The 27,149-nt window shown below is 39.0% G+C and overlaps 2 protein-coding genes across 3 annotated transcripts; one reads left to right on the forward strand and one right to left on the reverse strand.

The window, feature by feature from the left end:
- Window positions 1–9,248: 9,248 nt before the first annotated feature.
- fbxl15 (F-box and leucine-rich repeat protein 15) lies at window positions 9,249–14,963 on the reverse strand. 2 transcript variants are annotated; one of them, XR_005006800.1, is made up of 5 exons: window positions 14,850–14,963; window positions 13,688–13,847; window positions 12,106–12,608; window positions 10,212–10,564; window positions 9,249–10,101 (listed from the first exon to the last, which is right to left on the reverse strand). XR_005006800.1 is itself a non-coding variant. In XM_036563333.1 (5 exons), exons 1-4 carry the CDS (start codon window positions 14,924–14,926, stop codon window positions 10,375–10,377), a joined length of 930 nt encoding a protein of 309 aa, XP_036419226.1. In that variant the 5' UTR covers window positions 14,927–14,963; the 3' UTR covers window positions 9,249–10,101; window positions 10,339–10,374. The 2 variants fall into 2 exon arrangements, 1 of the variants encoding a protein (XP_036419226.1); XM_036563333.1 differs by having other exon boundaries at window positions 10,339–10,564.
- A 3,387-nt stretch (window positions 14,964–18,350) lies between these two features.
- gpx9 (glutathione peroxidase 9) lies at window positions 18,351–20,781 on the forward strand. The gene is made up of 4 exons (XM_036563328.1): window positions 18,351–18,429; window positions 19,152–19,282; window positions 20,018–20,148; window positions 20,724–20,781. The coding sequence occupies exons 1-4, from the start codon at window positions 18,357–18,359 to the stop codon at window positions 20,779–20,781; spliced, it is 393 nt and encodes a 130-aa protein (XP_036419221.1). The 5' UTR covers window positions 18,351–18,356.
- The last annotated feature ends 6,368 nt before the right edge of the window (window positions 20,782–27,149 follow it).

The following is a 27,149-nucleotide window of genomic DNA, read 5'->3' on the forward strand; positions in this document are numbered from 1 at the left end:
GAGAGAGTGTGAAATAAAAGGCTGACAGAGACAAAGACACAATTCTAAAAAGGAAGGAGAGGGAGAGAGAGAGATTAGGAGAAAAAAAGAAGGAAAAAGAAGATGAGAAAGAAAGAAAGAAAGAAAGAAAGAAAGAAAGAGAAAGAAAGAAAGAGAGGAAAAGAGGACAGAGAGTGAGAGCAAGCAAGAGAGAGGGACACACACGGAGTAAAATAAAAGGCTGGGGGGGGAGGGAGGGGGAGAGGGGGGGAGGGAGGGGGAGGGAGAGAGAGAGAGAGAGAGAGAGAGAGAGAGAGAGAGAGAGAGAGAGAGAGAGAGGAGAGAGAGAGAGAGAGACCTGCTTAGCACAGCTCAATGATGCCGTAGCCTGTCTAAAAATCAACACTGCTGAATCTAATTTCAGTACAAGTGCTGTCTGCAGCGACAAGCTACAAACAAATAACCACAACCCAAACTGCTGGCGCTCAGTCAAACAGCCTCCGGCCACAGCGTGTGCAGATTTACTGCCATAAATGGGGTCTAAAACAGCCCCGGAATTAGTGCCCCCACAGCTGCACCAACAGGTACAGATGGGTAAGACTGTAATCAGTCCTAATGAGACAGTGATGTCTGACCACAAAACAGACTAACATGACAGGTAAATATGACCAGAGCCCAGATCACTGCAGTGGGGGCTGTAGGAGCCATTTACACAGGCAGAAAATGCAGAGGCAAGCAGAATGAGTGGAGGGTGGGGGGAAATAAAGAGAGAAGGAGAGGAAAAGTGGAGAGAGAGAAAGAGGGAAGGAAAGACAGGGATAGAGGGATAAACAGAGAGACAAAGGAGGGGAGGGGAAGAGAAAATATGGAGGAGACAGAGAGACAGGGGAACAGAGAGAGAGAGAGAGAGAGAGAGAGAGAGAGAGAGAGAGAGAGTAGGGAGAGGGAGAGAAAGAAAACGAGAGGGAAAAAGAGGGAAAGCAAGTTACACAGAGAGAAAGACCCAATTATAAGGGGAGAGAGAGAGACAGAGAGAGAGAAAGAAAGAAAGAAAGAAAGAAAGAAAGAAAGAGGATAAGAGGATAAGAGGAAAGAGCGAGAGAGAAAAAAGAAAGAAAGAGGGCAGAAGGACGAATGTTTGTTAGAGGTAACGTCTCTAACCTCAGGGTCCATCAGTAACAGCTGGCTGGTGGCTGTAGTGAGCGGCCTGGCTGAAATCCTCAAGACAGCAAAAGTAATAAAGACAAAACACTCTCCCTATCCTGCGGACATGAGCCTCCTCCACCCCTCACTCATCCTCTGTCTCTCTTTTTCCCCTCATTCACCCACTATCTGTCTATTTCCCCTTTCAATCTCTCTCTCTCTCTGCTCTAGTTCATGATGAAACACACAGCGTTCTGCAGTCCAAATGGCCTTGTACTCTGTCCATTCTACCAGCCTGTGTAATTCATCACCCGTATAGCAAATAACTTTGTCTTTTTTTCTGTAAAGTCTCTGTCTCCTCAGCCTCCACACAGAAACAAGGCTCACAACAGCACAATAATAAGAAAGAGTGTCTGTGGCCTCCCTGTGAATGAGATAAAAACAGGACCAAAGCTTTTAACTTCAGCTGACCTTAAGGGTCAGTCTCTCAGGGGTATTCAGCAGCACATATCTTCACCAGTACTGCCCTGGAAACTTCCCACTGTGCTAAGTGCAGTCAACTCAATTCACAACGCTTTGCAGGATTTTTACTCATTTGTAGTCAAAGGCACTGGGAGCAATCACCACTGACTGTCATTAAAATAAATTTTAAAAATCAACTGAATTCAGTTTTTAACCATGTTTTTATATCAGCATGACACTTTGGATGACCTCTCCTTTGGACGCTTTGGGCAACTGGCCAGTCAGCTACATTTAATATGTGTAAATTTGATTTTTCTGTGAACCGTTCCTTTAAAAAGCAGCACATATATTAGGGACCCAACCTCATCTCATCAGCATCACCATCTACTAGTGCACATATTACACACCCCTCTGTGACTAAAGAAAGAAGAATACAGGTTGTTCAATAAGTGTCTGTTTACTTCAGCAAAGCCACTTTGCAATGTCACCTTGCAACACAATACTGAACCTGCCACACTGTCTAACAATGTGGAAAGTCAGCCCCAACATGGATAAATGGTCATCACTGTAATGCTGAAAATATCCAAAACATCCAGGTCCTCACAGACGTTTGACTACACCTGCAACACCTGACTGAATCACTAGCGCTTGACATTTGTGTAGCAGAGCTGCATGGAGAGCAGTCTGTATTAAAGGGCCCATATCATAGAAAAAATCATTTTCCTTACTTTTATTAAATAAAAGAGTTTGATGCAGTAAGTAAACACCATGGAAGTTTCAAAACCATTCACTCTCCAGTCCTTAAGTCTGTATGTAGAAACAACGCTGTAAAAATCTGATCCTTGCTTTTGCGATGTCATGAAAACAAATGCATTTACATATGTATATCTATTGAACCGAGAACAATATAGCCCTGCTCATTCACACTAAAGTTATCAGGAGTGTTTCAGTCCAGACTGCTTTTTGAATAAGGCTACAAGGCAGGGAAGCCAATTACAACAGAGATCATTTACACATATCAGGCTTAAATCCAGAGCAACAAAAACAGCCTGTTAATGGTACAAAGGAAGAAAACAGTCATGTGAAAATGACAGTTGCCACAGTTAACACATCAAATGATATGAGGACTTCAAAGGACAAAAAATAACTAAGAAAAATGCAGGATATGGGCAGCTTAATGAGAATTTTTAGACACACAGTGTCTTTGTTTCATCCTTCTAATATCACTGAGGAAAAGCAACAACTTTTCGGCAGTGACATTTATTCTAGCAACACCTCACCAAAGCTCCACGAAGTCAGATGCAGAGGTATTTCTCATCTATGGGTGATCAGCTTTTAAACTTGGGCTAGGTATCCTGACAATTATTTAGTATTATCGCCATTAATTACGTTACAATATGTCACAATATGCTTTTCTGAGTATTTCACAGCTATCGTCTGAACTTCTAAAACACTGAACAACAGCACACTTGATTACAAACATCGTAATTAGTCATGTTAAATTTTATTCAGTGCATTGCAGTATGTGAAATACTGAATAAACATCACTGTACTTTAGTTTTTGATGGTATTTTTTTAAATGTGGCACTACTGGTTGTTTTGTCTGTTTCTAACATATCAGATAGTTAAACAAATAAATAAATATTGTGACATTACGTAATGAGAACATTTCACAAAGTATCCTCATACTGTACTTTTGCTATATATATATATGTACACACCCACACATCGATATGTACTGACATATATATCTCACTGCTGTCGTATCTCCAAAATGGTAACTTTACAGGAGAAGGAACAAAAAAAATACTTTTAATGTAAGTCAGTGGAACCAGACTTTATTTTGACTAATTTTGGGTCATTTCTTTTGGTCCATTCATCATGAAATGTTCACACAATGTAATGGACAACAGGCACTTCCAAATTATGTCAAAAACTGAAAAACAACAAAAATGGAGATACAAGGTTTTGCTCTGACAACATCATATTATAAGGCATGTTTTGGTATTGTTTACAGCGCAGTGGCACTGTTTAACACTATTTTACACAAGCACCTGCTGCTTTACAATCTTGTTTTCAAAACAACGAGCTAAACCAAACTATTTGATATATAATAATCACTCTGTACAATCAAGACATCTTTCACTAATAAAGTATCGAAAGTAAAAGCGCATTTTGACCTCAGTATCGAAATTCGTATCGCGTTTGAAAAAGAGTATCGCTACAGCCCCACCTCTTATCTTATAACTGAGCATATGACCTCCATGTCTCATTCAACTGGTCCTCAAAGGCAGCTCTCAAAAACTTGCCAGTGAAGTATTTGGCTTTCATAGGGCTGAACGACAGAGATGACAGAGCAGCTGCCAGGAGAACATCTCCGTCCCTCTGAGTCAACACGCGCCTATTTACTGTCCTTTTTTCTGTCTTGAAGACAGATTAGCAGCCATGAGCCACACAAACTGGATAGGAACTAATCCTGAAGTGAGCATTTTGTCCTCCTATGATGAGCCTTATGTCTTCATCATCAGCTGAGCGGCGTTTCTCAAGAAAACGTTCCCTTCTGCTATCGACAGCAAGATCAAAGATACACAGTAGATGAATGTGGGGGCGGGAGGAGGGGAAATGGAGTTAGTTACCTGAGGATGGCGGGAAGGCTGTGAGGAGACTGCGTCCGTCTGTCCTTCCGTCCTCCGTCTGCTGCTGCTGCTGCAGTCCGCATGAAGCACAGCACCCAGCGCCGGGCTCCAGTCTCCGGCTCCACCGCAGGACAGCACAGAGTGGAGCTCAGCTCCTTCTGAAGCTCTGGTGCTTGTCCAGCAGCACAAACTGACCAGCTGTCCGGCTGTCTTAGCTTTAGTCTCCACCTCGAGCTCCGTGCCCGGCTCGTGGCGCCGGAGGCACTGCACACACTCCTGCACTCACTCCAGCACGCACGCACGCACGCACGCACTCTCCCTCACCCTCCCTGCCGGCAGGAGCATGCTCAGTGCGCGCGCTCGTGCAATCGCTATCATTTTGCAGGTGTGACGACTTTCAGTCTTTTTTTTTTTTCTCCAGAGCGCATGAGGGCTTCTGGGAGGCACGTGCACGTGTTGTTGTTTGCCCTGTACAGTGGGGATAACATAACAGCACTAACATTTCAAACTGAGCTTTGCTGGCTAATCATTTAGATATTACGCGCGCGCCACTTCCTGACAAATTCATACATATTTATGAAGCAATTACAGAAGCAATAGCCTGTGGCGCCAGGGTTTAACTCTATGGCAATGCATAAAGATGACTAAACGTCACTGGCTGAAACAGAATATCAGATGTAATTACATATAACCAGAATACTTTGAAAAGTAGTGGTGGATGAATACTGAATACACTGTCCTAAATGTGTTCAGTAACATGTTCCATTACATGACATAATACAGTAATATATTCAGAATACATACTAAGAAGGCAGCAGGAGTCCAGTACAACACAGATGCAAAGCTTATCTTTTGCAAACATGTCCACTACTGAGGAGATTATTAGTTTGATCATCCCTCAAAAGAGCCCAGTAACACTGTGATTAATAACCAACCCATCACATTGATTTATCAGTCCACTCAGGCTTTAGCACAGGGCTGTCAAACTCAACCACTAAAAGGGTCATATTAAAAAACGTCTACAAATCTGTGGGCCAGAGAACCACTTGTTTTTATTTGACTGTTAAATAACATTTTGCTATAACCTGAGTTGTCTATTGTTTATTCAAAATATGCCAAAACACCAACATTAAAATAAAGGCAGTTGAAGTGAACCTTGAAATATTACATAATGAATACTTGAAATATTCCAAAATAAAACAAATAAATGAATAAATATATAAATAGGCTACAGTACATAACATTATGCACATTACAATAGGCTATATTACATTATGCACATTATGCTGTGGTGCATGCTGGGGATTGTAGTGCAGAGTGTTGTGAAACAGGCTAATATTAATAGAAAATCAAAATAATTTCGTGGGCCAGGTTGGATTATGCTCCGGACTTATCTGGCCCCGGACCTTTTGTTTGACACATGGGCGTTAGCAGGAACTTCAGAGTTTGTAAGGAAGCCGTAATTAAGTTATTTTGTGTTCGTCCAAGCAGCATGTTTTCTGCATGCTGTGCGCTGATTTTCAAGTTCAATAAACAAGTTACTAAACGAGATGTTGTTTTCTATAAAGATTTTTTTTATAAAGTTTTTTTGCAGTGGGTAAATATTCTAAAAGTATTCTCCCAAAATCACCCTAAAGGTAACCATATTCCGAACACTGTCTTTACAATGTATACTTAATTTCTGCATTCTGAATATGAATTCCCAATACTTTTGTTACATCCCAGCTCTGCATATAACTTAGTTTGGAAATGCAAATTGTCTATAAAATACTGTGAGTTTTAGGAGACACACATACATGCGGAGAATCGGCTGGTAGAAGCCAATTTTCTTTAAGGATGTGCCTTTGAACTTTGGTGTTGGCGAAGACTTTTGAGAGTACCTTGGAAGGCAAAGAAAACAGATCATTGACCAAATCAAGCTTCCCTTCTCACTCAAAGCCCGAACCTCTTCTATTTTATTTGGAAACGACAATGATGCTTGGAACAGTTGAATGCAAAATAGGAAGAGGATGGCCAGCTACAAGATAGATGGACACAAGTCAGTGAAACCATTGATGCTTGATGCTCAGGATGCTTGAAGACTCAAACAGAAGACAGGGCATTCTGCAGGACCACTATCCATATGGTCAATACTGCAGCCTAATGTCTGTTGTTGAAAACTGCCATCAGCAACAGTTCAGGATGTTGTACAATTACAGGTAAATTAATCCTGGAAATACAGAGGTGGTAATCAGGCGCAACTTGGCCCAAGTGCAGGGTAAACGGAGTATAAAAAGGGGTACATTAAGCAATGGCAAACAAGTGAGGGGCAGTACAGTATATTTAAATTATTATGTAAATAACAACAAATAGCAATATAACATGGACAAAGTGACAGTGGCTCAATAGATGAAGCTAAAACGCATGTTATTGCGAAAAGCATTTATCTGCTTCTAAGAAATGCTTAAGTACTATCCAGGTTTCTGTTATGACCTAGACAGCACTGTGCTCTACAACTGAACCTTAGATGCCACCACCCTACCCGGCCTACCCCACATTCCACCTGTCAAAGCTGCGGGGGAACATCTTAGCAGCACCTTCAGTTTACCTGCAAAATTCTCTGCTACACTTTGACGTCATTCTCATACAGCTCTCAACATTTGGTGTGTCAGCTACACTCTTAAAAAAGACAGTTCTTCGTGGGGTTTTTGGTAAAGAAAATGGTTCTATATGGAGCCATGAACACTCAAAGAACACTTTGCATGATTAAAAGGTTCTTTGCATCATGAAAGCATTCTTCAGATTGATGGGGAATGCGTTGTTTTGAAAAGGGATCTATGTAGTACCAAAAAGGGTTCTTCTATTGTGACAAGGTCAAGCTTGTAACAACAGCAGAACCCTTTTCAAAAAGGTTCCATATAGAACCATCTACAGCACATCCTTCATCAATTTGACGCACCATTTCAGCATTTCAACTTTTAATCATGCAAAGGGGTTCTTTGAGTGTACAGAACCATTTTCCTTACTAAACAACCCTTGAAGAACCATCTTTTCTAAGAGTGTAGATAAATGCTAATTTCACCCTCTGAGCTGCTTTTAGTGACTTTTTAAAAACATTTTAGTTGTTGGCCCAGATTTTCTGCAAGGTACATTGGTTGAAGGTGGGTGAAAAGATGGATCTAGATGACCAGGAAGACTAATCATTATAGGGCAGTGTCAGACAGGACAGACACCTGCAACTGTGACCATACAAATAGCAAGGGGGCCAAACTCTTCTTCGGTAAAATCATCTCCTAGCAGAACATGGACAGGATGCTTTATTGCATCATGGATGTCACAAAGGCTTAGTACACAACTGCTGCTGGGACATCGTATACAGACGCTGACTCGCCAGGATTCAATCATGTCCATCCATCAGGGGCTCTGTTGTGGTTATATCTTTAAGTGCCCATAAACAGCTCTGTCCAAAGGCTGAAGGCAGTGAGTTGCATGAGGTGGGAGACTGAGCATGATCGACTTTCCTTTTTTCACTGCCCTGGTTGCTCTTTCTAAATGATCCAGCTCTGCTGAACTCATGTTTACTTTGTGCATGTAGTTTCTTGGTATTTTTGCCTTTGGAATAGTATTGAGGAAATTGTAGCTCATTCGTTATTTCCATTACCAACTTCATCAACATGCCTGACTTAATGGCACAATTTTCCTCAGATACCATTTTGACAGTCGCATAAGTTAGAGCTAAAGCTATGCATGGTTTATAGTTTCTTAATATAGCTTGAACATGTATTAGCAAATATGGATTACATCAGCATGGAGAGAGCGAGAGAGATTACTTGGAATAAAGCCAGCCACAAATATAGCACTGATCCAAATGACCAAAATAGTATTTGCGCTAGGATTCCAACAAACACTAGCTTCTACTGACATCTAGTGGTCATTTGGTTGTACTGCAAGCCTTAATACATCTCACAAGATGTTCAACATGCAAAAGTCTGCAGTGTTAGGACCATCACCATATTATACATAAGGCTGACTGTAAAGAATGACCTGAGTGCAGAGAAACCAGTAAAATTTAGCTCATGATTATGAATAAGAACTGGGTTATGGCAAATCTGCAAAGTTCCATGTGTGAAGTTCACCAAATGTTATTAAACATTCACTAACTGAATCAAAGTCAGACCACTATACTGTATAAGATTATATATTCCTTCATACAGCAATTTGTATAAGACAATTAGACATCTTTTACAATAACATTTAACACATGTATACAGAATCATAAAAAAAACATTAATAAAGCAAAACACAAAGTCCACGTTTGATAATACAATGTGTGATACAGTAGAACAGTCTGCCCACAGGAGCTCCAACACCCCTAGCTCAACTCACACAACATGAGCTGAACCAGGTGTGCTGTGATGGGTTATACAGTGGCTTTCACTCTCCATGTCCACACATGAATGCAACTGAAATATAAGAATGATTTAACATCTTTCCAAAAAAAAAAAAAGACATTCTAAATTAAATTCACTCTTAAAAGGGGAATTCCACTAATTTTTCAAAAATAACTGCAGAATTATATCATTAAGATGGGAAATGGTTATGTATTTGCTGCTGATGCCCGAGGCTCTTATACAATAGTTTTGAGACAAGATGTTGATCTATGTATTTGTAAAAATACATTCACGCTAAAGACATACATGCAGAATGTTGGGAGCAAAACAGCACCCAATGAAACCCTTTTATTAAGATTTATGACAATTTCACTGGTTATTTTGGAAAGTAAATAAGTGGCTATATTTTTCTTTTAGACATTACAACCCCTGGTTTCTACCACTGCAAGATTCTCTATAAATACCCACATCAAACCACTCTGCATGACTGCTTTCATTCCAATTTATTATGCAGAACTTTTGGAAAATGGGTGGAATTCTCTTTTAAATGGAGCAGGTGATTGTGATGGACTGTTGAAGGCAAATAATAAACAGCTCAACACCATTAAGTGTCAAAGTAACATTGTTTAAGAACATTGTATTTGATTAACTTCCTAATGAGACCAATCTAAGCCTGGTGCCATTCTTTTCCAAATGCAATTTACTAATAAAGCTTTAAATCTTAAATAAAATTTTATGAATGATTTTTTACAAAGCCATTACTGAAATGATCAGTACCTTAAGATTGTATTAAATGCATCCACATGTGGCGAGTTAACTCCAGTTAACTCAATAGCTAGACCTATACTGACTGTGCGTTACTTTTTACCATCACTTTTATGTTATACAGTAGCAATTCTACTGTGCAGAAATGGAGAAGGTGCATGTATGTCCACTGACACCGGAACACGTCACAACCCACTTGCTCAGTGAGGTATGACACAAAAGGATACTCTGGAAAGTGCAAGTGATTTTTTTCAGTCTCTCATAAGTGCAAAATTAAACAGCAAAAATAATCCAAATAAATAAAATTAAACACTATAAGTCCTGCAATTCTGCATGAATCAGATGAGCCTCCCATCATAATTCAAAAGATTTCTAAAGCAACTGGAGTGCTCAGAATGCATCATATTGTCATAGTAGAATACAAAGAACTTTGCATTTATACATGCAAACGTCGAGTATGACAGATTCAATAAATGTTCAGAAAATCTGGAAATTTGTTTACAAGAGCTAAAACTTTCTAAAACAGAAGTGTGCCAAAGTCCAGTCTGGAGAGCTACTTTAATTTCCCCTGTTAGAATGCACCTGATGCTAAAATTAATAATCAACAGGGGTGCTGTAGCCTCCAGGACTGGGTTTGGACAGATACTGCTGCACTAAAATGCTACTATACATTTTCATATTCCATAGATGATATTGCAGTGTGCCAGCACAGAGAGCTGCTCCAAATAGATCAATGATGAGATAACCTGAAAGATAACAAACAACAGAATTTCTTTATCATTAAAATACATCAAGCAACACATTTTGCAGTAATAGACTGAAACTAGCTCTTAAATACACTGGACAAAGCACTCACCTGTGTCTAGACTGCTGCAGAGGTCATATGTATCATCATTCTCAGAAAAAGACTTAACTGCTGCTGCGTTATATCCTAATAAATATGACCGTATGTGGAGAAGATGCTGGGAGATTAGCACTCTTACTCTGAGATGTATGATACATGTGGTCCCAGGTGGGTTTTATATCTGGAGGTTGATGAAGGGGGCGAAGCCCACGACATCCTGAAGCAGCACTAGCGCCCTTTGGAGGGGAGGTTCTACGTCGATCTCTACATTCCTCCTTCGCAGAACACCCAGGCTGGACTCACTAACATTGTGACAATGATTCACCTTTAGGGACTGCAGTTTAGGGCAATATTCAGCCACGGTCCTACACACAAAGATCATAAAAATCAAAAACAAATGAAACTTCTTAATTATAGTACACAAACACATGCTTATATATGTGTTCATAAGGGGGCAGGAGTACTCAAATGTCAAAATTGAATTTAAACAGTCCATTTACTTGCTCTGGAACAGAGTCTGTCATACACCATATGTCCAGAGGTTTGTAGACACTTGTTCATTCAACATTTCTTCCAAAGTCAAGAGCATCAGTAGTGAGTCTGTCCCCTTATTGCTGCAGTAACAGCTTCTACTCTTCTGGGAGGCTTTACACTAGATGTTGTAACATTGCTGTTAGGATCTGATTGCATTCAATCTCAAGAGCATTAGTGAAGTCATTTAATGATGTTCAATGATTAGTTCTGGATCAAATGAATGGAGCTCTATCACTCCAGATAACACCGTTCCACTGCTCCACAGCCTCATGTTAAGAGCTTTAAACCTGTCTTGCCAAAACCTGGCACTGGCAAGATCATGCTTGGCTGCTCCACAGTGTCCCATTCTATATTCAGTACTTTTCTATGGAGGTTATACAAGCTGCATGTGCACAATTTGCGCTTCTGTGTCAGTAATGGGTGCACCTTAGTGTAGCTGAATTCACTAATTAGAAGAGTTGTCTGGATACGTTTGGACATACAGTGTACAAGACAAATTTTTACGCTGCAGCAAAATGTGCAAGAATTAGGGATGCATCAATATGGGAATTGTGGGCCGATGCCAATATCTGATATTCTTCATGTACGTATCTGCCAATGCTGACACTTATAAAATGTAGAAATTGGGACTAGATCCACTTGGATTGGCCTTACCAAGAAATGTGATATTTATCTGTAAAGGGTTACAAATGCAGATAAATAAATATGATTTTAGTGCAGTAGCCTCACATCTCCTCAACGTCCTGCTCTTTTAGAGTACAATAAATACGGTATCAAATATTGATTTGAAACATCGGTCAAATCTAAACATCTGTCTATTGCTGACTCTTCTGAAGCAAATATCTGCCAATAACAATATGTTCTGATATCACTGTGATCTTCGCCTCATATCAGACTCCTAAACTCTTGAAGTTCGCACAAACACTAGGTCCACAAAACAGACTGACCTGAACAGTTAACCGTGAGATTGGCCTTTAACACTGACACTGCAGAAGACATTGATACGCAAATCAATATATATGTTTATTTATAATGTTAAATATACTTATAAATACACTAACAATGTTTTTATTATTATGTACTTCAAGGATGTTGATCAATCACAGTTCCAGAATAGTTTCTCTGGGTGTTTTGATGAATCAAGGTATTCGTGTAATACAATTATTTTGGTCAAATGTAATGTAACAGTACTTAACTACGTTACATTACTGAGTCGCCAATTTGTTTATAAAATGGTCCAAATAAAATTTCAACCACAATATCTAGCAATATAATCACAAAACTAACACACAATCTAAGGTTCCACAACATATTAAGAATTGTCCATACTGTGCAACACTAACTCACTCACCCCTCACTCTCTATGCCTCACCTGATAGCCTCGTTGCGTACCCTCAGACACCCCGTCAGGTCGAGTTGCTCCAGCTCCCTGCAGCGCTTGGCCACCTCCTCCACAGCCACGTCCGTGATGTTAGCATTAACAGCCACGGAAAGCGAGCGCAGTGAGGGCCACTTTGCCACCACATAACATACAGCCTCGTCCCTCAGCTGCCTGCAGGCGGTGAGGTCCAGAGAGCGCAGGTCCCTGCAGTGGTCAGCCAGGCTCCTCAGTGCCAGGCTGTCCACCCACTCGCAGTGTGCCAGGCACAGATGCTGCAGACGGGGGCAGCTCAGGGACACGGCCACCAGAGCATGGCGACTCAGCCTGACACATCCGCGCAGGTCCACGCGAAGAAGCAACTGGTTCTGACCAATCACAGGGAGCAGCTCTTTATCAGTGATCCAGTCGGAGCAGCCGTGGACGGAGAGGCTGTGGAGGACCTTGTTGTCACGAAGCATGGAGCAGAAAGCTTCCTTTGGAATACGAGGACCTGTCTGGAGACACAGATACACATACATAGATAGATATATACATAGATATTTGCTGTTCCAAGTTGGTCACAATTTTTGTATACATACATACATACATACTGCAAAGGGGCTAAATAGCTAATCCAGAAATATTCAGATTTATATTCAGAGTCAGAGATATACTGTATACAATATGTGACTAAAAAAATAAAGATAAAATGCCTTATCTCTGCCTGCCAAATATTAAGATTTTAGTTTAAACACATTAGGTGGTGAAACAGGCCTACAGACAAGTGCACAGAGTGCAGGCTACACTCAAATTTAAAAACAGGGACAAAATCATAATGTAGGCCACCCCAAATCAAAAATGAGATGCATCGAGAGCTGTTTTATAAACACATCTTGGAACTCTCTGCTGGAGCCCATCCCAACACTCACTGGGCGGAAAGCAGGAACAACCCTGGACAGATCACCAGTCCATCGCAGGGCGGACACACAGACATCAGACCTGGGGCAATTTAGCATTTCTAATTCACCTGAACACCTATTTAGACCGTGAGACGAAACCAGAGCACCCAGAGAAAATCCACACAGACACAGGGAGAACATGCAAAGAACTGGAAAACTCCACACAGAAAGGACACAGGCTCTTCTTACGTTGAGGTGACAGTGCTACCCACTGTGCCACCATGCCGCCCAGTTACTCATTGCTTATCATTGCTTATCTGCCTATATTATGCATATAAAGTAATACAAATCAAATTAATGTCTAAAAATGAAATTCTATTCAACACACAGATGTTCACACAAACAAAAAAACAAAACAAGAATCAAATAAACCTTCTCATCTTCAAACGTACCTAACTCAAGAACAGTATGTATGAGAATGAAAAGCATCCACACTCATTACACAGACTGTCCATACTGTATGGGCCAGTTTCCCAGACCCAGATTAAGCCTAAACCTAGACTAACCTGGATTTTTAAGGGTGAAACACCTTTGGCATTGTAATTCAGTCTAAGACTTGGCATGAGCCACATCCACAAAACTAGCTCCATGAGTTCAGCTTGATGTGCAACATTAGAGGAGCTGGTACAGCTCACCTGTGCAGAGTCGAAAGTGCGGCAGTTGGCCAGGTAAACCTGAACAAGAGAGCGAAAGCTCTTGCTCACGCGCTGCAGGATGACCAGATGCCGCAAAGGCATGTAGCACAGCACATGGGTCACCAAGACATCCTCCCAGGGCAGGTCCAGCAACTGATACCTGCAACAGGACAGCATGTATTCAGACCTGCACTCTTAAAAATAAAGGTTCCTCCTATATGGTTCTTGATGTGGATGTATGGTTCTAATCCCTAGAACCTTTACAATATGAGGAGGTTCTTCACATTCACACTCATACATTTAAGGTCCCTTAAAGAACTAAGAACTATGCATTGATTTCATTAGTGAACCAAAATTCACCCTTCGGCACATTTAAGGGTGCATGTTTGCCTCAATAAGCATCACAACTGCAAAAACAGAAGGAAAGTGCATAAATATCATAAATATCCTCATAAATATCAGCCATACACATACATAGAGATGGTTCTTTAAGGGTTTTTTAGTAAAGGGAATGGTTCTACATGCTTAAATGGTTCTTTACATGGCGAAATTGTTCTACAGAGTGATGGAGAATGTGCTGTACATGGTTCTATATATCATCAGAAAGCGTTCTTATATTGTTACAAGCTTGACGTTTTTTGTGCTATATAGAACCATTTTCAAAAAGGTTCTATATAGAACCATATACAACACATTCTCCATCAGTCTGAAGCAAATCTATGCAAAGAACCATTTAAGCATAAAAAGGGCTCAATATAAAACTCATGGTTCTAAAAAGAACCACTCCCTTTCCTAGAGAACCTTTTTGCTGTAAGAGTGTAACACACGCCTGATAAACACAGGGAGGCAGAGAGGCTTCCACAACATTGTAGTAACACACAGTTCAGTCCTTCTACACTGATTACAAAGTTCCAGCTACCGCTTCACACTTTCATATGACAGAACCACCGCGCTAAAGACACAAACACAGCAACGCGCCGCATTAAATATGGTATTAAACAGATTTTGCGTTATGGAGAGCAGCCCTTTAAACAGAGAGCCGGTAGACAGGCGGCTAACTCGATAGCAAACACGAACACAGGAAGTTTGCATGCATTCCCTGCAAAATGCTTCACAGTTTTACTGTAGATACTAAACGCATGATGTGAAAATGCATCCATACTTGGACCCCACAGGTCGTTCCTCCGATTTTGCGTCCATTGCAGTGCAAGCGACAGGGTGACAGTCATTATTTGTCATGTTTATGCTGACCGGCTGTTTGTCCCACCGCTGTTCTGTGTCCCTCTGTTGCCATCTAGTGTCTGGGGGGAAAGTGTCTTCCCATCCCCCAACACTAGGTGGCAGCAATGTGGCGAGTTCAATTTAGCGCTTTTTAAAATTAAATTTCTTATTTTATTTTAAATTTTATTTGAATAATCACGTACAGGGATCAATATACAGTACCTATTGGAAAAATTGGACATACAGACATACAAGTTTATGTTGAACATATATTAAAATGAAAGGACAACACATACATCCACACATAAATAACAAAATAAAAGTAAATTTAAAATTTGATAAATATAATAAAATCAGATGAATTTAACAATAAATAAATAATAATGACAATAACTTCGATCAGCAAATAAGTCATTCATGGATATGATCTATGTTACTCGATGCAGTGTTTTAATAATGTTTAACGGAAGTTATGTCTTTTTTTTGTTTTGTTTCTGTTGTATTTGTAATGAGAAATCATAAAAAATTTCAGGTTGTTGCAGAACAGCCCAAAATCAGGAACTGATGCCATGACTCTGGATTTGTGTATATGAAACTTACCCAGTAAGGTTAATAGTTTCACAACCTCATTTACTTTACTTGAATTAGTATCATAGTTTAGTAAAAGGACTCATATCTCATTTGTAGAAACACATTTGTACAGGAACATGAAAACTATTAAGGACATTTACTTCCAAAATTCCTTTGAGACAATGCAGGTACAAAATAAGTGAGTGAGTTTCCAAAGCTGAATGGCAAAAAGAAACACATTTTAGCACTTTAGGAGAGTTTACCAGACTCAGGTTAGATCACAGCCCAGGCCAGTGGTCACCAGCCTTCCTCCAGGACATCCTTTTTTCCTACAGAGTTTAATTCCAAGCTAACATGCTGCCTCCCTTTCCTAACACAAATACATCTGATCCAACCAAACGAGCTTCTAAAGAAATTAGCTGAAGCAAGTGTGGCAGATTGTGGCAGCAACTTAACTCTGTAGGAAGGTAGATGTCCAGGTAAAGTAAGCCTTTTTTTTTTTTTTTACCAAATTTAATGGATGTGTAGCTGTGCTCCCAATGCAATCTAAGGTAGATGGATGTCTGTTCTGTTACAGGACCTAATCTTCTCAGTTATCATGTTGCAGTGCTGCCTAGTGCCTAAAAATGTCACCAACAGAGCATCTTCTTTAATTAAGTATCCCTATGCTAAAGGTAATTAGAACCAATCAAATTTACTCTTTGTAAACAAATGGTTTGATTGGATAAATAGTTAAAAGGAATGCTTCATAAGAAATGCTTTTATGTGCTTTTGTTAAAGTGCTTGGATTTCTGTGTCCAGGAATAGACTTTTTTCCTGGACAGAGGACCAAAACACATAATGATCCAGAAAAATCTTGGATGGGTGTCAACACTATCTCCTGGACCAGGGTTAGTGACTGCTGGGCTAAACCAATCTCCATTGACATTGCAGACTAGGCTTAATCCATGTAAAGGACACTGGATCATAGAGTAATAAGGGGCAATCACAGCTTTAAACTGAGGGATCCTAACTCTGGGCCTGAGGAAATTAAGTCCAGCTGAGCTTGGTTTGGTCTGTTAACTGATGAGCTTGTTTGGTTTAAAGTCTAATACCCAGAGCTCCAGCTGATGCTGGCTGGGAGGTAACACAAGAGAAAGCAAAGTTAAAATTAAGTCTGAGCTTTCCTTCTATAGACACCACAGAGGTTCTTCTTAGTGCTAACTTACTTTGCAGAGTTCAGTTCCAGCCCAGATCTAACACACCTAAGTCAGTTGATCTTCTGAAGAAATTTTAGATTTATAGACTAATAGATTAGGATTTGAACTACACCCTGCAGCAAGGTACATGTTCAGGAGGAAGGCTGGTCACCACTGGGTGTTAGCCTACACCACAAATCTTCTTCTTTAAGCACATCTTCTTCAACTCTTCAGCTAACTAGGCCACCAAACGATGTCGTGTTTTGTTTTTCTTTGCCTGTCTCTTTCAGTGGATATCACTCACCCTTTCTCCTTTAATCCTAATAAATGTATAATTCTATTATTTTCTTTAATGCATTATGTTTTCTCTCCAATATACAATGGCCTGTACTGCAATTCCTTTCAACAACTTAGACTTCCTAAAATCAAATTGACATGGCATTGCCAGTCCCGGACACTTGATGAATGAATTTACCATTTTTGTGTTTACCTGATCTAAAACACCTGCCTTAAACCATGGCTTTGAAATGAGGACTATTACAAAATGTGGCTTCAAATCATGTAAATACATGTGCTGTAAATCACAAAATATCTCCAAAATGGCAGCTTTTTAAGGAGAAAAAAAGTTTCCTAAATTTTAGCACAAGCTAATGTAGCAAGTAATTTGAACCATCTCTATTGGTCTACTTGTCATGACATTTTCATGCCATGTGTAAAGTGTAAAGAAAATAAAAATGAGTTTTGACCTGACAGTGATGATATATAATTGTATGACTTGTATGAAGAAAAGCTGCAATTTTAATACTGAATGCTAAATCAAGACACAAACATATTGTCACCCTGGATGGATAACGGCCCATGCTACCATGTAGACTCTTTACTTCCTATTACCTGTTCATTCAGAACGAGAATCTGCATACCTTTGCAAATGTAGCACAAAAAAAAAATTAGCTTGTCAATTCACCCACAGGGCAGGGTTACAATGGAAGCAGCCATGCAGCACAATTGCTGAGCCATGGAGTTGTAGAACTGAGCTGAATGAAACTGAGCTGGTAGCCTTGCAGAAGGTAACTGCAAGCTAACCAGTGTGCTGGTTGACAGGGACATGGCAGGAAATTCAGTTTATGACTTCACTATGGACTCCCTGGATGGGAAGCCGGTGTCTCTTGGAGTCTACAGGAGGAAAGTACTTCTCATCATCAATGTGGCCACCTTTTGAGGCTCCACCATTGAGGAGGTAAACTGTTTGCATGAATGTTTATTGCAGCTGGTTTGTGAAGGCCCAGTTTTGTAGATCAGACTTTGACTAAATTTGTATACAGAGAATCCTGGCCCTTATCAATCCAGAAAGCAATGTGTGATTGTGATAACATCTGGAAGATTATGTGTAATCCGGGACTAAGAGAGATTTTCTGTGAATGTCTGACTCATAATCTAAGCATGTCTACCAAAGAAGAGCACAGAGAGGAGTATAAATGATTAAAAAGAACAACTCTGAGTGTATGATAAATGGACTGCACAAAACAAAATGTTTATTTACCAACACGTGATCAAATCAGACCTAAATGTATTCAGTGTGATTTGTGGGAAGGCATGCATTATAGTAAATCTCAATGAAGAGCAGTGTTTGTTTCTGTGATGGTAAAATCATAGTAGGTTATGTGTGCATTTGGCTGTAGTATCAGAGGCTGAATGCACTTATGGATATGTACGGTGGTCCGAAGTTCACCATTCTTGGATTCCCATGCAATCAGTTTGGACTACAGGCGCCTGGTAAGGAACAATGCTTAACTATAATTCTTCATAGATAAAAATGCACTAATGGCACTGTGTATTGTCCCAGTGCTCTTTATTAAGTTCTGATTCATTTATAGCTTTTACCAATGCAGTTATGGAGGTCTGTAGCATTGCAGTCATTGGAATTTTCCCTTTTGTAACACACTTCAGATCATTGGATTAGTATCATATTTTTTATTATGTATGCTGATGCAGGATAAAACATTTAACAGTGCATTGCTAAGCGCTTATATTGTTTGGTAGCAAAGTATGTGGGGTAGTATGGTCCTCCACATAATACCAGCGCTGTATTATATTTATTATACAAACATATGTGAAATGAACACTGAAACAAATAAATTTGGTAGACTGAATATAGCAACAGCAACAATAGCTGTACAATAGATACAATAGCTTAGTATACCATCATCATCCAGGTCATTAATTGGCCTGTTTATAAACATTGTTAGAAACATGGGAATCTGGTTAGTGTTTTAAAGGCCAGTTATTTTACGACAGTGATAAGTGTGGATTAACTAACTCTTGTATATGAAGTGCATGACTAATCAGAATGATTCCACTCATTTCAACATAGAAACTGTCCTGGAATTTATTACAGCTGTGTTGACTGTGTTTGATGCATCAGTGTAAAGAAAATGTAAGTCAGTATATCACGCAATAAAAATTTTGTTGCAGTAACTGTTCTTCACGTTTCTCAGAGGAGAACCATGAGACCCTGGATGCATTGCGGTGTGTGAGACCCGGTGGTGGGTTCATCCCAAAATTCCCCATGTTCAGTAAAATCGAGGTTAACGGGATGAATGAGGAGCCTCTGTACGCTTATCTGAAGGCAAGTTACTAATTTTCTGAAAAGAACAGGTGTGTCTGAGTTTTTAAATAGACACTGTATGGAATCTACAGGGGAAGATTCCATACAAGCCTTCTTCTGGATGGTAGAGTTTGAATGTAGAGTTTTCTTTCCCTACACAAGCTCACACAGGGTCGGTTAGTTGACTTGATTAGAATCTGTGCAGAAAGATTACATAAGCATGATTAAACCTCTTGATTACATATTCAAGCTTCAGATTGCATTTGCATATCTCTTATTGTTATTTATCGTGTATGACCCAGAGGGAGACCAAATATGCCAAAAAATATAAAGAAAGAAAAAAAAGAAAAAGAAAAGTAATATCTGGGCTGTCAATTTTGAATTAAAAAAGCACATTTGCCCTCATACATGGCAATTTTTATTTCCCACATTAAAGAAAAAGGAAAAGCAACAGGATTAGTCACCTTTCCTTTTTATTAAAAATATTTCTATTAACTTAGAAAATTGAGTAGGCTTGGCCATGATCTTCTCATAAAGTGAGGTCAGCTCACAACAGGATTATCAGTTTCAGTTTCCCTGCTGTAACACACAAAATACACTCCTGAATAGCTGGATTATTAGTGAATTAGTGTATTGAACCAGGTGTCTGAGACCAAGAAAACACTGAACTATGCAGTGATATTGTTTTAATTCCACATAAAAACCCATGAATTAATTAGGTAATAGGATCTCTCTCCTCTTCTGAATTTGTTGCAGGAGTCTCTTCCTTCCATGAACCCTGTTGTTGGAGACACTAAGAAACTTTACTGGTCTCCAATTAAAGCAAATGACATCAGATGGAACTTCGAGAAGTTCCTCATCACTGCGGATGGGGTGCCGTACAAACGGTATGGAACATGTGTGTTTACAAACCGCAGACACTTTCGGTCTTGAAATGGGTTCTGTCATTTTGTGGGCTTTTAAGCTACTTGGGGCTTAAATTCAGCCAGAGCAGTTTATTAGGCCACAACATTAAAGAATCCACTTCTAGATGAAAGACAGAATTTAGAGCAGCTTTGCTTTAATCTCAGTTGCTTTAATGGACATTTGTATGTATAAATGGTTTTGCTTAATTGAAAACCTACTCCAACATATATTTAACATGACGGCTTTTCCTAAAATGTGAAAAATGTGACATAGATTTCTGGTATTATGATTCAGATTCCCATAAAATGTGCTACTTTTACATAAATTGACAATTAATTAGGCTAACAAAACAGTTTAATGCCAACAAGACTAACATCCTAACAAGAACATCTGCTTATGGTTGAAGTCTAATTCATTTTAGACACAATGCAATAAAACTCTAATCTTTTACCATTTTAACTGGACTTCATAGTGCATTTACACTGCTGTTTGACATATTGCGATATTCACTCCAGTTTTCAGTTTTTCATACTGCCTTTTTATTTTCTTTTGTCAGCTTTGACCCCCATTGTCCATTTGAAGAAGTGGAGAGAGATGTAGCAGCACTCCTGTAGAGGAATCCTCAGTCTCTTTTGGTGGATCTCAATCTCAACGACTTATCTTTGATCAGCTTTACAAACAAGTCTCTGAAGGATTTATTATCATAAGCACAATGTACAAACTGATTCAGATTGATGGACAGTGTGCTGTAGAGAGTTCTATATAGAGTCTTTTTTAAAAGGGTTCTATATTGCACCAAAAAGGTCTTCTATTGTAACAAGCCTGACATTCTAACCCTTTTCAAAAAGGTTCTATATATAACCCTCTCTAGCACATTCTCCATCAATCTGAAGAACTTTCCATGATGCAAAGAACACTTTAATCATGCAAAGGGTTCTTTGAGTGTTCATGGTTCTTTATAGAACCATTTTGTCCTTGAAGAATGATAATTCTTAAGTGCGTATTACATTTAGCTCTATATGTTTTGGGCCAGTACTTATTTTTTGATAAGCTCATTATGACCTTAACCAGTAAGAGTGACAATAGCAACCCACACCTTTAATAGTGAATTTCACCAACTTTTTGAAAAGTCATTTAGAGTGGATTGATGTGAAACAGGTACCTGGAGAGAAATTTACCCGGTTTCTTCACAATGGTGGTGGTGAAAAAATAAGTTTTCTTTGGACATGCATGCGTCTTTCATCCATGAATGTATTTAAAGCCAAAAATCTTTTCATAAAACTATTGTGAGGGAGCTTTTGGTAAGTTTATCCAGAGTGGAACATTTCGCATCAAACCCCTCTGAATGACTTTATTCACATCTTAATGGATTATTTATGCGGATATTTAGAAAAATCTGTAGAATTCTCCTTTAAGTCAATTCAAGCTATAGACAAATAGCTAATACAATTCTACACTTTAGTTGAGTTTACATTGGTTTAGCTGGCCTCTGGAATGCATATCTTAGGAGTCTAAAGGAAGGGAACAGGGTACGATTTGGGATGGACCTTAACAACCCAACTCCTCGACCTCACTACAGCTCTGTGAGTGTGTATGGACTGGTGGTAGGAGCAGTGTGAGGATCCCTCAGTAAAGGCCTTCCAGCAGCTGAGTAGGGTCTGATAGGGCAGGAGAGGAACTCTGAGTTTCAGTGTGTTCACTCAAAGACGCCAACTCCACCCAGCTCCAAACACTGAGTCCAAACACTCACAGCATGCACGCTTACTGTTCCTCCATGGAAGTGTGATAGTGTTTCATGTATGACAAATGGAGAGGGCAGTAAAGGTGCTTTTTAACCCTACTGAATGTGTCAGAGGAGTATTTTGTTCTATAGAATGAATGTGTGTGTGCTCGAGATTCACTTTCTTAAACTCTGGAATTAAGTTTCTGCAAGACTGTTGCTTTTCTGTGCTTTGTGACACTTTTCCACACAGTCGTGTGCAAATGTTTGGGCACCCCTGGTCAAATACTTTAAGTGAAAATGAGTACACATTTGCAAACCCACAAATACTGCTATCACTGTTTATTAGCTTAGTTTAACAAATGTGTGCAAAAAGTAAAGGCACATTTCGTATCACATTTTATATTTTGTTCCAATATGTTAAGCTCAGTAAATAACTAGTGCACAGAAAAAATGGCATTTTTAAGTTTGCTCCCAGTAGAGGACGTGTTCATTTATTTTCATTTAAAAAGATCAACAAAATACACAATTTGACTAGGGGCACCTAAACCTTTGCATATGAGCGTATGTATGAACACTAGTCAATATTTACACAGTTGTTTTTATTACATTTTTTAAACGTCCCTTTTTAAACAGGCCAAATATACACATATATATATATATATATATATATATATATATATATATATATATATATATATACATTAACAACAATTAAAGCAAAATTTAACAGGCCAATCAAAATCACGTTGCAATTTGACGTAGCGTATTCAGGAAGTGATGTCACATTTTGTGGGCTGCGGCGCGTTTCTGAATAGTCGAAGTTATGAGTAGAGTCGAGTTGAATGAAGGAATTTTGTACGAGTTTTACCAAACCAGCAAACACTGACAACTGAACTCCAACGAGTATATACTGGTTTTAGAAGGTGGCTGGAATGAGCCGCTCTGGAGCAGCTCTACAGAAAAGACAACAGCGCAGGTGAGCGGGCGATTTTAACGAGCATATTCCCTGTGTAGTGTGTGGAGTAGGCTGTGTGGACATGAGCTGGCCGCTAGGTGTCACTATTTCCTTATGAATGGCGGACATTGACAAAGTTTTTCTTCTTAATCTCCGAGGAGGCCTCCTGTGATTTCATGTAATGACTGAGGCGCACAGCATGTTTGTGTTTGTGTGACTGATGGTTCTGGACAGATGTGCTGTGTAAGTCTTATGTAGAGCTGTGAGGTGAGTTTCAGTATCCACACAGTGCAGAAGGACAGCTTTAGGAGCTTAGGGGAAACTGGCCTGCTGCCGTCCTGTGCACAACATAGGAAACTGTATGATTAAAAAAAAAAAACATAATCACAAGGGTTTGTCTGTACTATTAAATCTACTTACCTAAAGGGGAACTCCAACGAATATTCAAAAAAATCTACATAATTAAATGGTTGGGATGTAAACAGTGCTTCAGAGTAGTTTGGTGTGAAGTCAGAATTGTTTACAGTGGTGGTGATAGGAACCAGACGTCCACCACTAAAAGCTCCCTTACAGAAAGCTATTAAATGTGATCGAAATATATGCTGTCTGGTGCCTGAGATACTGTTTTGCGATAGGTTTGTGATAAAGTTTTGGCTTAAAATGTATTTTAACCAATTTATTTTGATCCATTCATGGATTCGATCGTGATTCATATATAGGGCGCTGTAAGGCAAATAGTCTCCAAAGTAAACTTACTTTTTCAGATTTATGATTATTTTGCCATCATCAGCGTTAGATCTAAAAACTCAGAGGACACATGTAGGTTTACTTGTAGTTTTGGATAGTAAATAAAATGGCTGTATTTGTATTGTAGACATTGTGACCCCTGGTTCCTATCACCACCACTATAAAGAAATCTGAGTCTGTAAGTTTCTCTACAATGAACCACTTAACATCAAACCACTTTAAATGACTCTGTTTACATCTTAAGGACTGAATCATTCTGAAATGGAAAAAAAAAAGATGAAATTCCACTTTAACCGATGAGTTTAATCAAGCATGTTTTGAGAGATATCTCTCAAAATCACACTTTGAAAGACTGCCGTTTTCAAATATTAAGAGCTGGAATTTCTTTTTATAGACTACGTTATTCAGCGTTCTCTTAATGAGTTTTAGAGGAGGAAATCTAACCTAATAACACAGTGATCATGACTGGCACACTACATTTAGTATTTAAGCCCCAAGACCAACTAAATAGAAGTGCTGGTCTTCTTAAAGGGAAAAAAAAACACTTGGAACTTAAAGGGGAATTCCACCAATTTTTAGAAATTTCTGCATACTTCACATGTTGAATTTAGAGTCGTTTGATGTGAAATTGTTCATTGTTAAAAAAAAAAGTTGCCAACTCAGATGTTTTTACAGTGGTGGTGATGGGAACCAGGGGTCACAATGTCTACAACACAAATATAGCTATTTTATTTACTCTCCAAAACCACCAGTGAACCTACATGTGTCTTCTGAGTTTTCACATGTAATTATGGTAAAAAAAAGAGATAAATCTGAAAAATAAATTTTCTTTGGGAACTATTTTACCTTACAACTGCCTGCATGTGCCTCTCCACCATGAATGCATTAAAAATGGCCAAAAGAATTTCATAAAACTACCATGAAACAATGTATCAGACATCAGGCAGTGTATTGTTAACAGTGTCATGGAATAGCTTTCTGTGAGGGAGCTTTTAGAAGCAGTAAACGCTTTAGACGTCTGGTTCCTATCACCACCACTCACTTCTGACTCAGTAAGTTTGTCTGGACTGGAACATTTCTCATCACCACATTCTGACTGAAATACTTTAAGTCTAAATGATTTAATTTTGCAGAAATGTAGAAAAAAAATCAGTGGAATTCCACTTTAATATAAAGAAAATAATCACAATTAAATCACAATGTTGGTTAGAAAGATTGATATTTTCCCCAAATCATTCAGCACTTTTCAGCATCAAACTGTGCACCAGGTGGTCTCCCTCCATGCAGTGAGAACAGCTTCTTTAAAGCAGGTTTAGGGAAAAACAGACCTACATTTTCATTAATTTCTTGTTACCTATTACATTTCACATTATGTTTCATGTTACATTTTTAAGTTAACTGAAGTCTAGAAATTAGTTTGCATGAAGCCGCAGTGGAGTCCAGCTTATGTATTACATTACAACTAAAAGCGAGTCTGAAAATGCACCTTGTTGACCTTCTACATAGGGGGTGGGTGATATGGCAAAAATATTATGACAGTATTTCTGGACCTTTTTACAATACACAGTATGCATCACACAATTTTTCTGAGATTTAATAAGCTGGAACAGATAAAATGGAACTTGTAGTGCCGCTTAAAAAGAATAATAATAATAAAAAAAAATAATAATAATAATAATATTGTAGTGTATTTTGTCAGTATTCAAGTACTGATGGCATCCTTGATATGCTCAGAAAAGTGTATTGTGACACTGTATATCACGATAACGATAAGATCTCGCCATATTGCCCACCCATACTTTTACAGACAGGCTGCTCATGCTCAGAAATTTGTGCTAAGCTGTGTTTATATAGGATAAACTTGGCTAATGTCATACACTGAGTTATGTTTATCATGCCTTATGCTTCTCATTGCCAATAAGTGACAGTATTTGACTCTATATTTATGAGCCCAGAAAAAGATTTGGAGTTCAATGAGCATTATAAAGTGCTGCAGCTGTTGGCAGTTATTGGGAATATTGGGGATAGTGGTGCTGGCAGTAGTGGTGATGTGGTGAAAAGTGCACTCAAGGACACAACAAAGAGACAGAGTTATAACCATTGCTAACACAGACACGAAGATGACTAATGTATCATTGGGTAGTGTGAAATGTGATTTATGTATTGTTGGCTGCTGCTGGAAGGGCTGACAAATGTGAATAGTCTTTTTTATGCTCTCTGACTGGACTGCTGGGGTCAGTCTGAATCTTTTTTTTTCTACTTTTTTCAGCTGCAGTCAAATCCTTTGACATTGTCTTTTGGTTGCAAACTTTAAAATGCAGTTAAGTTTTACTCATGGTGAAATGATGGCATCTGCTTAATTTACTGTATATAAATCATGTGGACGCTGTCAAGAGGTTTTACAAAAATGTACAAACTTTTTTGTTGACTTTATTGAAACAGCACCTTAGCCCCTATGTAACCCCATTTTAGACCTGAAAAGTAGGAAGGAAGAATCCTGCAGTTTCTTGTGTGTTCCTCCTGTTTTGTTGGTGACTCTTCTATTGTGCTGATTAGGTTTTTCCAACTTTAGCTCTATCTACCTCCCTAGAGGCACATTGTCAGGGTACACTGAACTTTTTGGACTTACTCTATTAGATTTAACTCTTATGTTTTAAGCCAGTGCCTAATTATTCATAAGCTCATTATGATCTTAAGCAGTAATAGTGACAATGGTAACCCACATCCTTAAAGCTGAATTCACCAGTTTTTTCAAAAGTCATTTAGAGTGGTTTGATGTTAAACAGCAAATAGCAGATAAACTTACCGACTCTGATTTTTTCACAGTGGTGGTGGTTAAAAATATGTTTTCTTTGGAGACTATTTTGCCTCACAACACCCTGCATACATCTCTCCACCATAAATGCATTTAAAAATGTGTTTGAACCCAACATCTCTTTTTTCGTCTGGTTATCACCACCACTGTGAACAATTCTGACTTGCTAAGTCACTTAATGATTTATTTATGCAGATATTTAAAAAGAAAATATTTCCAAATTCCCCTTTCAGTCAATTCAAGCCAAAGACAAATAGCTAATACGATATTACACTTTAGTTGAGTTTACACTGGTTCAGCTGGCCTCTGGAATGCATATCTTAGGAGTCTAAAGGAAGGGAACAGGGTGCGATTTGGGATGGACCTTAACACCCCAATTCCTCAACCTCTCTTCAACCTCTCTAATGATCCCTCAGTAAAGGCCCTCCAGCAGCTGAGTGAGGTCTGATGGGGCAGGAGAGGAACTCTGAGTTTCAGTGTGTTCAATCAGAGACGCCAACTCCACCCAGCTCCAAACACTGAGTCCAAACACTCCCAGCATGCATGCTTACTGTACCTCCATAGAAGTGTGATAGTGTTTCATGTATGACAAATGGAGAGCACAGTAAAGGTGCTTTTTAACCTACTGGATGTGTCAGAGACGTATGTGTGTCTGTGATTGAGATTAACTGTCTAAAATGGAACATCACATCGAACCACTCTAATGTTCACAAACATTAGTTGTGAATCAGATCTGTTTTCT

This window comes from Colossoma macropomum, unplaced genomic scaffold (assembly GCF_904425465.1).
Source record: "Colossoma macropomum unplaced genomic scaffold, Colossoma_macropomum, whole genome shotgun sequence".
Classification (NCBI taxonomy): domain Eukaryota; kingdom Metazoa; phylum Chordata; class Actinopteri; order Characiformes; family Serrasalmidae; genus Colossoma; species Colossoma macropomum.

Coding starts and splice junctions, on each gene's coding strand:
- fbxl15 (XM_036563333.1), bottom strand. CDS start 14,926: ATGACAAATAATGACTGTCACCCTGTCGCTTGCACTGCAATGGACGCA. Junction 13,848..14,849: donor GAACGACCTGTGGGGTCCAA/GTATGGATGCAT, acceptor GTCCTGTTGCAG/GTATCAGTTGCTGGACCTGC. Junction 10,565..12,105: donor GTACGCAACGAGGCTATCAG/GTGAGGCATAGA, acceptor CTTTGTGTGTAG/GACCGTGGCTGAATATTGCC.
- gpx9 (XM_036563328.1), top strand. CDS start 18,357: ATGGATATGTACGGTGGTCCGAAGTTCACCATTCTTGGATTCCCATGC. Junction 18,430..19,151: donor GTTTGGACTACAGGCGCCTG/GTAAGGAACAAT, acceptor CACGTTTCTCAG/AGGAGAACCATGAGACCCTG. Junction 20,149..20,723: donor GATGGGGTGCCGTACAAACG/GTATGGAACATG, acceptor TTCTTTTGTCAG/CTTTGACCCCCATTGTCCAT.